This window comes from Frieseomelitta varia, unplaced genomic scaffold (assembly GCF_011392965.1).
Source record: "Frieseomelitta varia isolate USP_RPSP 00005682 unplaced genomic scaffold, Fvar_1.2 scaffold_291, whole genome shotgun sequence".
Lineage (NCBI taxonomy): Eukaryota > Metazoa > Arthropoda > Insecta > Hymenoptera > Apidae > Frieseomelitta > Frieseomelitta varia.
In genome coordinates this window covers 378,585-392,749 of record NW_025110025.1, presented here as the reverse complement: position 1 = coordinate 392,749, position 14,165 = coordinate 378,585, and the positions used below count along the sequence as shown (strand labels likewise).

Genomic DNA, 14,165 nt, shown 5'->3' with positions numbered 1-14,165 from the left:
AAAAAAAAAAAAAAAAAAAAAAAAAAGAAAAAGAAAAAGTGTGAAAAATTCAATTTTAAATCATAATTAGAAAACTGAGGAGAGAATCTTCAACGCGATATAAATTTTATCTATATCGTTATTTTCACTTCGTTATTACATTGATACAATTTAATTACTTTACTTTTATCTGTATTTTTCCTTCTCTTTAGTCTTCTTTCTTTGTTTGTTTTTTGTTGCATAATGATAACTGATGGCTATGCCAACGTGTGAGACAACGAACACCGCCCGCGAATAAATAAATAAATGGACGAACGAATGTATAAATAAATACATAAATAATTAAACTGTTACTGCAAAAATCTCCCTATACATACGAAACCTGATGGAGACTTCACTTTTGAAAGTCGCGGGCGAAAGTCAATGTGAACGAGCGGCAAAGAAACTCGAGCAAACATCGATTTCCTTTATCGATCGCGGTGCGTGTGTTGGGCAACTGAATCGGAAAGTGCGTTCGCCAAACGACGACGGCCCGCATTTCGCCCTCTTCTTTCCCCGTGTCCAATACACATCTTGCGAAAAAAAAAGGGGAAAAGGAAGAAGAAGAAAGAAAAAAGAAAGTGAAACTCGGTCGAGGGGGGTTGTTGCAACACTACGAGACAATATCGGCTAGAATATCGCCAGAAGAATATCACGGTCGCTTCCAAGAAAACTCGGCTCGCATTTTTCTCTCTTCCTTCGCTTTGCTTCGAGAGGTCTCGCTTAGCGTGTTCCGCGTTTTCAAAGGCACGAGAGAGATTTTAAACGTCGCGTCGCGCCGACGAAAGACGCGAGAAACGTTGGCAAAGGTTCACGGGCGAACCGGCAGAATTCGCGAACGATGCCAAACGTTTCGCTTTAGATGTAAAGAGGAGGCCTCGAGCGTCGAAAAAAGAATTCTATTCGCGAGATGCGACCGGGTTTGTTCCCTTTTGTCTATCCCCCTTGTTGCTGGCAACAGGCCATTCAGATTGTGAAGAACGATAGAGACACCGAGGTAAGAGTTGTCGGTGGATTTTATTTAATTGTGGAGTTTGGACAGAGAGAGAGAGAGAGAGAGAGAGAGAGAGAGAGAGAGAATATCGGTGAAAATAATCACGATGAATATGAAATTTATCTCGTCCGCGAGTAAAACACTTCACGTGTGGGATGTATCGATGAAAGAATAAACCATGAGGACGCGTCGTTTGTTTCGCAATATCATACTTCTGACCAACAATATTATCACTATTTGCTGTTAATAGCCATTCTAGATTTTCTCACGTGATAAATGCATACCATAGGAAACTTTATTAATGACGTTATATAAAGATTGAGCAAAACAGGCAAATCAGATATTAGTGTACTTTTCGATGTAGATGTATGTATTGACGTATCGATAGAAATGATTTTATAACATATTCTTTATCTTTCTTTCTCTCTAGAATTTTTTTTTTTATGTTCTATATTTCAGTTGATAGTCTGTCATGTGTTTGCGAATGATATATTAAATTTCTTTGGATTCCTTTTTTCCTTTTACATCTATCTATATTTTATATTTCTTTCATTTGTATAATTATTAATGACGTTATATAAAGATTGAGCAAAACAGGCAAATCAGATATTAGTGTACTTTTCGATGTAGATGTATTATTGATGTATGGATAGAAATGATTTTATAACATATTCTTTAGCTTTCTCTCTCTCTAGAATTTTTTTTTTATATTCTACATTTTAGTTAGTCTGTCATGTGTTTAAGAATGATATATTAAATTTCTTTGGACTCCTTTTTTCCTTTTACATCTATCTATATTTTATATTTCTTTCATATTTGTATAATTATTGTTCGTATAATTTATTTTCTATCTTCGAGCTAGGTGTCTTGGAAAATTTTATCATCTTTCTCTTTCGAGTCACGTTTATTTTAGTTTTTGAGATTCTTTGAACTTTTTGAACTTTCAACTGATTTGATTTTAATTATTCTACATATTATGTGCAAAAGCAATGTGTTCAGTCAGTCAGCAGAAGTTATTCCAGCCTCAAAAATTTGATTTTGAACACGTTTCCATTTTGCAAATGGCTCGAACATTTGAAACACCTTTGTGAATGTAGAAAATTGGCCAATCGTTTCGATCGCTCTGGTATTTTAATTTTAAAATTTCTAAAATGCTCTTCCAGTAATCAAATTTTCAGTTTGAATTCCATGGAATCAAGTTTCTATTTATTTGAAAATACCGGATGCTCGCTCGGTGGATGTATAGCTCTCGCCACAAGCTCTTACTCTAATGTGACACCGGTTACGAGCAACTAGGATGTCATAACAACGCAACGTGAAGGTACGTGAAGGTACGCGGTAACCTCCTGTAACGCAGCCCATAATTGTTTTACATCGCTATGTAGATGAGAGATAAATGTGTCAGGGAGGAACATACATACGTTAATGATATCTTGATCAACAGCTCTTTGATTTTGCAATATTCATGAATATCCATATTCGTTCTTTTTCTCTTGTTTTTCTTTTTCTTTTTTTTTTTCCAGCTACAAGTTGGAATAACCGACACACGGACGATTAGATTTTCTTTCTCTCGTCGAGAAAGACGAATAAACAGGCGTTAGGAACGAAGCTGGCTTGGTAAATTTACATTCAAAATTTAATAAGACGACGATAAGTTTTCAAAGGTTCTTGTAAGTTCAGTTCTTCAATTCATAGCAATTTCAAACAGTTACATGCTATTTAAATAAGAATACATTTTAGACGACTCGCACGTTCAAAATTTCAGCCCTGTCAAGTTCATCGTTAAAATGATAAAAATCTGAGGGCTTATCGAGAAAAGTTTATTACACGTGAACTTGATTTCCAGGAAACTTCAGGAAGCACTTCGTTCCTTCTTTCAGACGAAGCACCCTTCCGCTTTTTACTTATCCTTTCCAGTAGCTCGAGTAGCTAAGGGTTGGTTAGGAGTTGCTTTTGATTTATCGCGATAGCGATAAAAGAAACTTGGGGAAAGGAATGAGAGTATTATTCGTTATTGCGTGTCGATGGGAAACGAACAGATTTCAAATCATTTTACTTTGAAAATGAAACACGGTATCAAACTTTTGGTCGCCATTCAGCACAATTTTTTCTGAATTCTGACTGTCTAAACCTAATATTCAAAATGGCCAAAAATATCGTACACTATAAGATTACTATAAAGAGAAGGCTTTAATCTTCAAATCCATTGTAGATTCAGTCATTGAAAAAACGTTTTTCAATGTTGCATGCTATGACAATTTACGACATTTACAAAGAAAATAGTATCATCGTGCGATGTAAAATCATCTTGGAATAAAATGAATGATGTATTTCAAAAGTAGAGGCATCAAGCTTTAAAATGAACTGAACGAAGTTTATTGCTGTACGATTTTGTTTCACGAAGCTGTAATGATTCAAATATTTAAGTGTCGAGATATTAATATAAGCAACTGAAAAAAAGTTTCGTCACTCCGAAACTAACTATATTTGATGAGTGTTACACGTTCTTAGTATTTGTTAGCACATCCTGTATATATTGATATTAAAATAAGTATAAAATAATATTTTTTAATAATACCAAAATATAAAGTTATAGTTATATTATATATCATATTTGGTGAATGCGCTCTTAAAATTTGTTCTTTTTATATATATACTGAATTAAAATATTGTATATATATTATATATATAATATATATTTTATATATATACAGAATTAAAATATTATATATATATTATATATATAATATTATAAATTTTATATATATATATACTGAATTAAAATATTATATATATATATATATATAATATTATTTATATAATATATATATTTAATATGTATAATATTATATAATATTATATATATTATATATTTTATATATATACAGAATTAAAATATTATATTGTTAAACGATGTTAAAAGTAACAGAGATTCATGGAAACAACTTTCATAGTAACCGTGCGTTCTACGTCGATTGACAAGCGAGCGTCGACGGACACCGATGAAGTCATTCTTTGAAAAGTTCACTGTACAATGCAAGTAAGTACATACCTGTCCAAGGAAACCGCAACAAGGCTGTAGACAGAGGCCGCCACGGAAACGCCCTGTATATAAGCGACCGCTTTACACATGAACCATCCCAGGAACCATGCTGAAACACAAGTTCGCCGTTTATCCTTTGAAGTCAGACGACGGAGTGAAACTTTACTCTCTGCCGAAAATGATTTCGTTTCTTTTCGGAAAGAAAAGCGAAGAAAACAGGGAGAGAGATAGATAGAGAGAAAGATAGAGAGAGAGAGAGAGAGAGCGCGCAAGTTATTCTCTCGTCGCAAAAATACAAATTGACAGTGTGAAATTTTAACCTCTTGGCACGCACGTCGAGAACTTTTTCTTCTAACTTTATTTTCTCAGTTCCGACTATATTTACGTATAACCCAGGCAAAACAAATAATAAATTTGTTACAAATCCCGATACAAATTTCTATCCAGCGACATCGTACCGACGAGTTCAAAAAGAAAAAAAGCGAACGAATTATTGTATACGATTTGGACACTCGTTGTGGTCCGCAATATCCCTCTTTGTAAGTTACACTCCTGTTACAGTTCCATCTTTTGCAATCGTGATCTGTCAATTTGTTGTTGAAAGTTTCAATCAAAGTATTGGATACATGGATATTTAATTCATTACGAGTTTGTGGGTTCGCGAGGAGATTTCGAGTGCGCAGGGAATACATAAAAGTCGAGAAAGTAGAATATCTGTCCAAATATCTACCAGCGGGCAGGAATATCTTCAATCGCGTTTCGCAAGGGCATGAAATTGTATCAAGACTTCGCAGTCCATTTGGCAACGACTTTTATGCACAATTGAAATTACACGAACGTCTCGAACACGAAGACGCATTCGGTCTCTAAAAAGCAGAGGATTCTGCTTCCTATGTAACAATTACTGCCGCCGGAACAAAGAGCTGTTCTCTAAGAAAAAACGAGACCGAATGGAAATTAACTTCGTCCTTATTCTTTCGTAGCGTAATTTCGCATTTTTCGCGAAATAAGGGCTTTTTAAAGTCGAGATCGTTTCAAAATCGACGTTTCAAAATCGACAGTGATTTACATGGATGTGTCGTTTAATGCTAATTACTCGAGAGAACTGGTTTGAGAAAAACGTAAATGCGGAGCAGTTAAAGCGCTTGCATAGTAACGAACGGTAGGTATGTATGTGTCCGACCGTTGGATATAGCACAATGTCGTATAGTAATTGCACGTCATTCCAAAGCTTCTCACAGTTTCTTCTTATTTCATTATCGTCGCCGCGAAAAAAGGAAAAGGAAAAAAAAAGGAAAAAAAAAGGAAAAAAAAAAAAGAAGAGATTACTCGCGTTCCTGAGGCTTTCTCATAAAGTCTGTTCCTTGGCAAAGGAATCTAATTAAAAATTCTACTGTCACGGGCGCAGCTCTGCCGTAGACGTTAATTAACAGTTATTCCCGTAATTTCATGCTTAGCAAGCAAGTTTTGCGTAATAAATTGTACGAACGTGCAGAGTGATCGCAACGTGACAATAATGTCGAACGTTGCGTTCGGCGAGCTCTCCCCTGGAAGTTGTTCTCCGCGAAATTAATTAATCGGCGGAAGATTCCATATTTGAAGTTAAAAGGATCGCGGACAGCGGGTTTATCAAGAAGTTTATGCGTGCATTATAGAGGCTGTTCGGGCTAAGACAAAGTTTCGAAAGGATGAGAGAGGGAAATTTTATTAGTTAAAACGACGTGGTTAAAGTTGAAAGAGGGAAAGAAATTTAACAAATTTGTAATGTAATTCTAATTGTATAACAAAGTATTATGTTAGTTCTATAATAATAAAATTTAATAAATTCCAGTTCAATAATAAAAAGAGATATATATTCTATAATAATGTGTGTGTATGTGTGTGTGTGTGTGTATTATATATATATATAAAATTTAATAACTCTTTATACAATATATAACACTTTACATACACTGTGTTTGCGTTATTTTTGTCCAATATTTTTCTCAAAAATGGTAAACAAAAGGAAAAAATGGCAGAGGACAAAGAAAATAGAATTCTATAATAATAAATTCCAGTTCAATAATAAAAAAAGATGTATATTTTATAATAATATATGTGTGTGTGTGTGTGTGTGTGTGTGTGTATTTTATATATATATATAAAATTTAATAACTCTTTATGCAATATATAATACTTTACATAAACTGTGCTTGCGTTATTTTTGTCCAATATTTTTCTAAAAAATGGTAAACAAAAGGAAAATATGGCAGAGCACAAAGCTGTACGGCTTACTATGACCAACACAGCGAATTATATAACAATTTTCTATGTTTATGATATTTTTCAAGAAATGAAGGTGATTTTTAATTTTTAAAAGTTGTCAAGATGAACTGAAGTCCTTTAGAGGCCATGTACCATTCTGAGAGGCCATAAATAATTAAGATACGACGAATCGGGCACAGGCTGAAGCCTAAGTACGAACGTGAAATTCAATTTGTAAATAAAATTTCGTCTCAGCGTGTCTCGTGTCACGCGTACGAAGATCTACCTGCCAAATATTTTTACAAAATTCACGCACACATTTTAAACAAATACACATTTCAGAAAAAGGAATACTCACGGCCTTCAAAGTTTTATCAAACAGGAGATTTAAGTTTGCTACAGAAATATTAAGTACTAGAACGAAGAGAAACGAACACGTACATACACCAACCAAGACCGTATTTGTATCACAATGCGTGTGTATCGAGTAACATTTTCCCTGGCAGAGTGCAGCGTACCGTGACCTAAGCCCGGAGCCATTACATCTCGATGAATTCGAGTCATGTCGTTCGACGATTCGCGCCGCTGTGCTCTTTTCATCGAATATTAATTGCAGGATGCGGCGGCGTCTCTCCGTAAGCTTCCGGTTTCGACGTCTGGATGACGAGAGAGTTTTTTTTTCCTTTTTTTTTCCTCCCCCCTCCCCAGCTCCCGGGGATCGCTCAAACGGCGAGCGAAAATACTCGTTCGAAACAGGAAGGAACAGGAATTGTTATTCCATGGAAATGGATTTTTGACGCGGCGTAGGCAGCACGCTAGCAGCGCGGGTTTTATCGACAAGTTTGCACGTATCCGACGGAATAAATAATTATTCCGCGCAACGGTTGATTTACGGCCAACGGGAAGTTCCTTTCCTTTCGTGTGTAAGGTCTCGCGCCTACCCTTCACTTCGCCGCACAATACTTTCGGTGGCCGGGCTGCCACTAAAAGGCCGCACAATCGGCCGTCGCGTCGACGCGTTTCGACAGGGAAAAGGGGACCCCAGGCTGGCTCTTTGCACACGCCCGCGCCGCGCCGTGCAAATGACGTGCCGCTTCTCCAGGGAATTTCGATAGCGACTACGTTGACGCGTGAAAATGCGCGAGAAATACCGAGAGAAATATTGGAGGATGGAGAGAGAGAGAGAGAGAGAGAGAGAGAGAGAGAGAGAGAGAGAGAGAGAGAGAGAAAGAGTTGATAATGTGGCGATGATTTTCTGGAAATCGATCGAGGCAAAGCTGAGCTATACGTGCTATAAATTTATGATGAGGGATGATGATTACATACAGAGAGTGTATATATGTATATGCAGCGTATTTATGTACAAGCCTAAAACAGGCAGTCTACACAGGGTGACCGGTTTCAACTGCTTGCGCTGGCAACTGATTGCGGACCATAACGAGTGACCGAACCGTACACAGTAATTTGTCGCTATCTTTTTGATACTCGTCGGTATAATATCACTGGATAGAAATTATTGAGAACTAATAAATGTATTATTCGTTTTGCCTACATTGTTTTACTTAAGTATACTTAAAACTGAGGAAATTCTGGAGCAAAAGTTACAATTTTACAATTACAATAATTACAAATAATTACAGTATTTACAATAATTACAAAAATTACGATAATTATAATTTTGGGAGAAAAAATTCTCGACGTGCGTGGCACGTCATTCCAGCGCAAGAGGTTAATCCATAAATGCAAATTACTGTCTGTTATGACTGTAAAAAAGTAATTTGGGCAAAGAATGAAAGTCGTTTCGTGGCGATCAGATACAATCTGGTGTTAGTGGTTTTACATAGTTAGATAGGCGTGTAGAGTTCATACGAACGTCACTTTCACTTTTTTCAAACGAGTTAACATATTTTTTTGATTCATTAATTGGTACAGCTCGATATTCTTTATAACAGTGTACATTATCATCTATGAACATGTCGGGAAACTATTACAAGGATGTACAAGAAACTATGCTTTCGTGTATAGGCGAATTAATTGTGCAGATTGCGACCTCCTCGAAACCATTCACTTCTTATCTAAAATATTTCTTTTTATATTTTTTTTTCTTTTATTATACAATTTACTATTCATTTGTGTTTATAGATTAAAACCGGTTCCACTATATTGTACATACTAGTTATACGCATTCGTATATTAAGGAGTATTCTAGTATAACAGGTTTTCTTAACATACAGGTATCAGAAGATATTGACATAATACTTCAGAGAAATATGGATCGAAGCCAACGAAACGAGTATTACAATTTCTCGAAATTTTCTCATCCAAGCCTAATATTCAAAATTCAATGAAACGACGAAGATCTCAATCTTCGAAACCATTGTAAATTTACTTATCGTGAAGAAAATTTTTCGACGATTCCACGTACTATGACAATTTATAACAATTTCGAAGAAGAAAGTATTTTCACTTTCCCACTCGCTGCTTGATGCGAGAATATTTTGAAACTAGACGAACAATATATTTTGAGAGTATATAGGCCTCAAGTTTTAAAATGAACTCAGGCTTGTTGTTGCACGATTTTGTTTCACGAAATTGCAACAGTTTAAATATCTAATGTGCCAGTGTATTTAAATGTCTGAATATTAATGTGTGCAACAGTATGTAGGAATAATAAATACAGAACTTATGTTGACGTCATTTACTTAAAAAAAAAAAAAAAGTTTCCAAAGAGAATATAGAATATTAGAATAATCCTTTCCCTCGAAAACACCTGCCATTTTTTCTACTTTTCAATATCCCAGAGAAACGTGGATCTTGAAAAAAAAAAAAAAAAAAAAAAAAAAAAAAAAAATGAACGAAGAAAAACGGAGAAATATCACGAAAAACGGGGCGTGTTTCATCTTTCTATGAAAGTTCGGTATCGACAAGCCTGCGTATATATCGAAGATGTCGCAGTCGCCAGTAGAACGAAGTCTATGGAGTGTCGCGGAGGAATCGAGAACGAAAGCAGCCCGAATGTTTGAACGTAAATTTCCACGAAACTCGGCGCTGTCTGCAATCAATCGCACTCTCGACAGTCTGACGTCCTTCCAACTTTTAAAATAATCCACTGAATAAATCTCGCCTGGACTCGAAATCGCGTTTGAACCCGGTGACGCGAGTTTTTCTTTCATCCCATTCGCGAATTTCAAGCATATTCAAGTTGTGTCATGCCTGTTTCCTCGAGGGACGAGGAGAACCTAGATACGATGAAAATTTTTAGTTTCATCGATTGATTGACGTTCACGATCGGCATAATGAATCGTCGAGGAAATGATTCAGTCGATTAGTACAATTAACCATGTCAGTCGTTTGATCAACGGTGTTTAATCGTCAAATTTAATCGATCAATAGCGTTAATATCAATTGTTAATTATTACATCAAATTATTTAATTATAATTATTTAATTATAATCATATTATTTAATTATAATCATATTCCTAACTGCAAATTTTATTAATTGAAATTATTAAAATACTTGATATTTCAAACTTCTTTGAAATTTGTTCAATAAACAAACAATAATAAATGTTTCACTAATGTTATTTGATTGTTCACGGATTTACAGAGTACTTTATCACCTTTCTATACATTATTGCAGAGTATTTCATTACAAAAAGAATTTCAGCTAAGTTAATGAGGTATCCAACTGACGATTGAAATTGAAAGGAACTTCAATTCTTATTAACGATTAAACTAATCCTTAGTCACGATTAACGATTAAAAAATATTTCATCGCAATTGACGACTAGTAAAACAAGAATTCAATCGTTGTTTACGATTAGCAATTAAAGTTGGAGTGTAGTCGTTAATTGCGATTGAAGATCGTTAGAAAAATCCAATCGTTTATTAATTTCTGCTCAATGCGTTTCCGCGCGTAATGCTACGGAGAATCACAAATTCGTGAGGCCCAAGGTCAGAGAATCTCTCCTCGATCCCGGTTGGGAAGCGAGTGATACGGACGTCGTTGACTCTCTAATTTATTCCGAGTTCGTAGCTACTGGATAAATTGTCGCTTACGCTCGTTTGGGCGACGAAGCATACCATACGAGCCGGCATCAATTATTCTGCGAGACTTCTTTTCAGCTTCCAACTTTCCCAGCTATTGCATATTTTCGTGGAAATGAGATGGAGAGATGGTAATAAAGTGCATACAATATGTTCTTACTAAGTGTCTAGACAAGTGATTATTTCTGCAAGTGTCAGAAATACGAAAAGATGTTGAAGGTATCGTAGGAGGGACACACTGTGAGGAAAATGTTTGCAAATTTAGTGAAAATAATTTAGAAAGTAGAATGTAGCCGAAAGTGGACGAGACACACGAAAAAATTTAAAGGAAGAAATTAATGTGAAGCAATAAGATTCTTCCACTGTGATAAATGTGTTTAATTTACCTATTAAGTCACAGTTGTTTAAAGCAATACAAAATCTTTAATGAAATTTGTATATAGACACATAAAGTTATTTGTTTGTTTCATAAAAATTAAATATCACAACTATCGTTTTGTATTTTTGACATTTCATACGTACACACATTTTATGTGTTTTCAAATTTTCTGTAAATGCATAATTGTTTGATTTTTGAGACAACGTTGAATCGTCCTACGAAGATCACGTCCAAATTTTATATTAATAAAATTTTGTAATCTTTTATAATCGAATATTCTTATAATTGATATCGAGACATATTCAAAACATTATCTAGATTCGTATCTTCCTCAAATCCTTGTTCATCAACCCTAACAATTTTTTAATCGTTGCAATTAGTTCAAGCTTCAAGCTTCAAAGTTATTAGCCCGAGTTTATTATTGTACGATTTCTCGTTACGAAATGTGTAACAGTTTCGATATTACAACGTCTGAATATTAACGCGAGCCGCCTACAATCAGAAATGTCGGTGGAAAGTGAGGGATTAGGAGGGCAAATTTCTAAATTATGAGATCGATTCGGACAGAGGCGTAATTTACAATGCGTGCGATTCTATTAACATGTTATTAACGTGTAAAAGAAAGGCGAGACAACTTTTTACGCATTCCTCGTTACGCGAGATACGAACCATAAACGTTAAATGCCTGCCAGGTAATGGACTGACTGTCACGGTTAGTTTATGAGATACAATCGGAGAGAAGGTTATTGCAACATGCGTATTAATTGCCGTGCCTTTCGTTCCATATTATTATATAATAATATAGTGCTCGAATAACTATCTCTCCTTTTCTTTTTCTTTTTTTTTTTTTTCGTGTATATGTTGTTTTGATTTTGCGAATCGAAACGTTGAGTTGTGGTACTTGGTGTCGACGCGAAACTAATTCTAAGAAAAAAAGAACCGTAGAAGACTATCAAAAAATTGATTGGCCTGAATTACTGTGAAATTATGTTGACTTTTATGTGTATCTTAATTATTCAGAATAATTAAAGTGGAAGTACAAACTTAGAATTCATTTTTTTAATGAATTGAATGTTGCTTAAAGAAATATCAACCAAACTATTCTCAAGTAATATTTTAAGATTAGAATATATTGTAACAAACGTTTATGTATTGTCATTGTTACAATACTATAATACTGTTACATGCGTTGTTACGTGTTATGTTTATTCTAGATTTATTCTAGATTTCAACCTAAGTCTATTCACACGTTCACTGTTTAGATTTTGAGCGTTTTATAATTTGCAATAAATAAACATGATCCTTTTTTTACCGCGTTAGTTTTATTTCACACAATATTTCTCAAATGAAATTCAATTCAAAACTGATTGTAGGTGTGCATTGTGTTTCACATATGATGCACAGGACAGTGAACGTGTTACTTAATATCGATCGTCAATTTTATTATCATTTTATGACTCCAACTCCAACCTGATTCTTCTTTCATAAACAAATTCACTTTCAAAATTTATATACAGATTTTTATTCCAATTAATCTTTAATTGAATTTTAATTAATTAATTTTTATTCCAGTTAATCTTTAATTCAATTCTCTCGTTAGTTTCCATATATTGCGCTATTGTGACTTTTCTTTCTATATAATTACCAAAAATTGCAGAACTTAGAATTATCGTTAAGTTAACTCTCAAATTTATTTGTTTGAGAATTCAAATTTATCTGAGAAAAACATATTTTTCCAAAGAAAGCATTAATTGTGAGATACATCCCTAGAAAAATAGATTCAAAATAATAGTGCTTAACCTTCCTCCAACTCACAAGAAAAGAGCGTTTCACGTTACCTGTGAAAATCAAAAAGCAATCAATCTGTTTTCAAACAACTCCAACTCCGTTTATTTGTTTTCCAATAAAATATAGAAATAAAAAAAAAAAAGAAAAAAAAAGGAAGAGAAGAAAACTCGAGTTTCTTTCGTTCAAACCTCAACGACACACAGAGACTTCGACGTGCAGTTCGAACGGGTGTAGAAAATCGAAAGAAAGCGATTCGCGAGCAGTTTACGAAAGAATTAACAAACTAAGATAAATCACGCGTGATATGCAAGGCGTTGACTATGAATATCTGAGAAGGGAATCGGTTACACTTTCTGTTTCGCTTTGAAACGGAATATTTCGAAATCCTAAAAAGTGGGCGCAACTTTGGAAACAAGGCCAGGCAAGACGAACGTTTACTGCAAGTTACTTTGCTATTTTTTTCAGCAAAGCATATTCACGTTGCGTGTATCGCAACTTATGTCACTGATTTACGATCGTTAGGTTTGTTTTTCATTTCGCTTGTTCGCTGCTTCTATCAATTATTATGCAGTCGTGGTGTAACAGGGACGTGTTACCACAGCGATATTTTGTAACGTATGATTTTATTGAGCGATTTATAAAACATTTTGTGTAATATTAATCTTGATGCACGATGATATACGATCTTGGTAGTGATCGTTCGAGCAGTTAATAAAATAAGCAGCGTAGAACATTTTATTCTCCTTAATACAACACTTTATTATGCTTTGACATGATAGAATGTATGATTTGTCTGATCGTCGTTGGTGCTAGTATGTAACATATTGACACTGGAACTACAAAATTTCCATCAGAGAAATTAAAGTTAAAAAAAAAAGGAAAGAAAGAAATCTCTTAAAATACATTGTTTTATATCTATAAAATTTCTAACAAAAGATATAAATTGGTCATTTTAACCACTTTGATGATTCTGATATTGAAACAGCCATTATGTATAATACTTTCAAATGTCTCAAACGATGTAGGATAGTTGCTACAATTTAGAATATCCAAATATTATCCAAAATTAGTAAATAAAATGAAATAAAATAAATTAGTTAGTGAAATAAAGTAACTTGTCCTAAAAATATTCCAATAATCTTAACAAGTAATTGCTATTTTATTTTAATTATTGAAACATTGTTCTTCTCTAATAATCTTGTTTATCCAATGGATTTTGATAATTTTGACACTACTTTCAACTACTAAAACATTCAATTAAATCTTTCAATTTCACACAAGCATCACTTCACGTACTTTCGTTGCAGTTATTTACTTATTAGCTTTCATTTAATTAATTTCAATCGGCAGATGTCATATGACACGGAAAAGAAACAAATTAACAAACGACAAGTATACAAATATACACAATATTACTATACATACTCGTAATACTTGAAATACTGCGAAATATGCACTGAATACGAATTTTTATTATTTCCTTCTACACGAAATAAGAAAAAGTTGTATAGGATGATTGGTGATAAAATCAAACGTTACAAACAAATGTAAATAAATTAATAAATATATTTGTACGTGCATCGAGACAAAAAAATTGCTCACAATGGCGCCGCCATTGATCGTGTGAAGAAATCAAGTGACTAATCCTCTT

The 14,165-nt window shown here is 34.1% G+C and overlaps 1 protein-coding gene across 1 annotated transcript in view; it reads right to left on the bottom strand.

Moving 5' to 3' along the window:
- The window catches only part of LOC122529516 (neuropeptide SIFamide receptor-like), a 93,343-nt gene that overhangs the window by 16,519 nt on the left and 62,659 nt on the right, over positions 1-14,165 (bottom strand). The window contains exon 2 of the mRNA XM_043655721.1: positions 4,065-4,164. Within this exon, the coding sequence (XP_043511656.1) occupies positions 4,065-4,164 (100 nt within the window). The remainder of the gene's footprint in view (positions 1-4,064; positions 4,165-14,165) is intronic.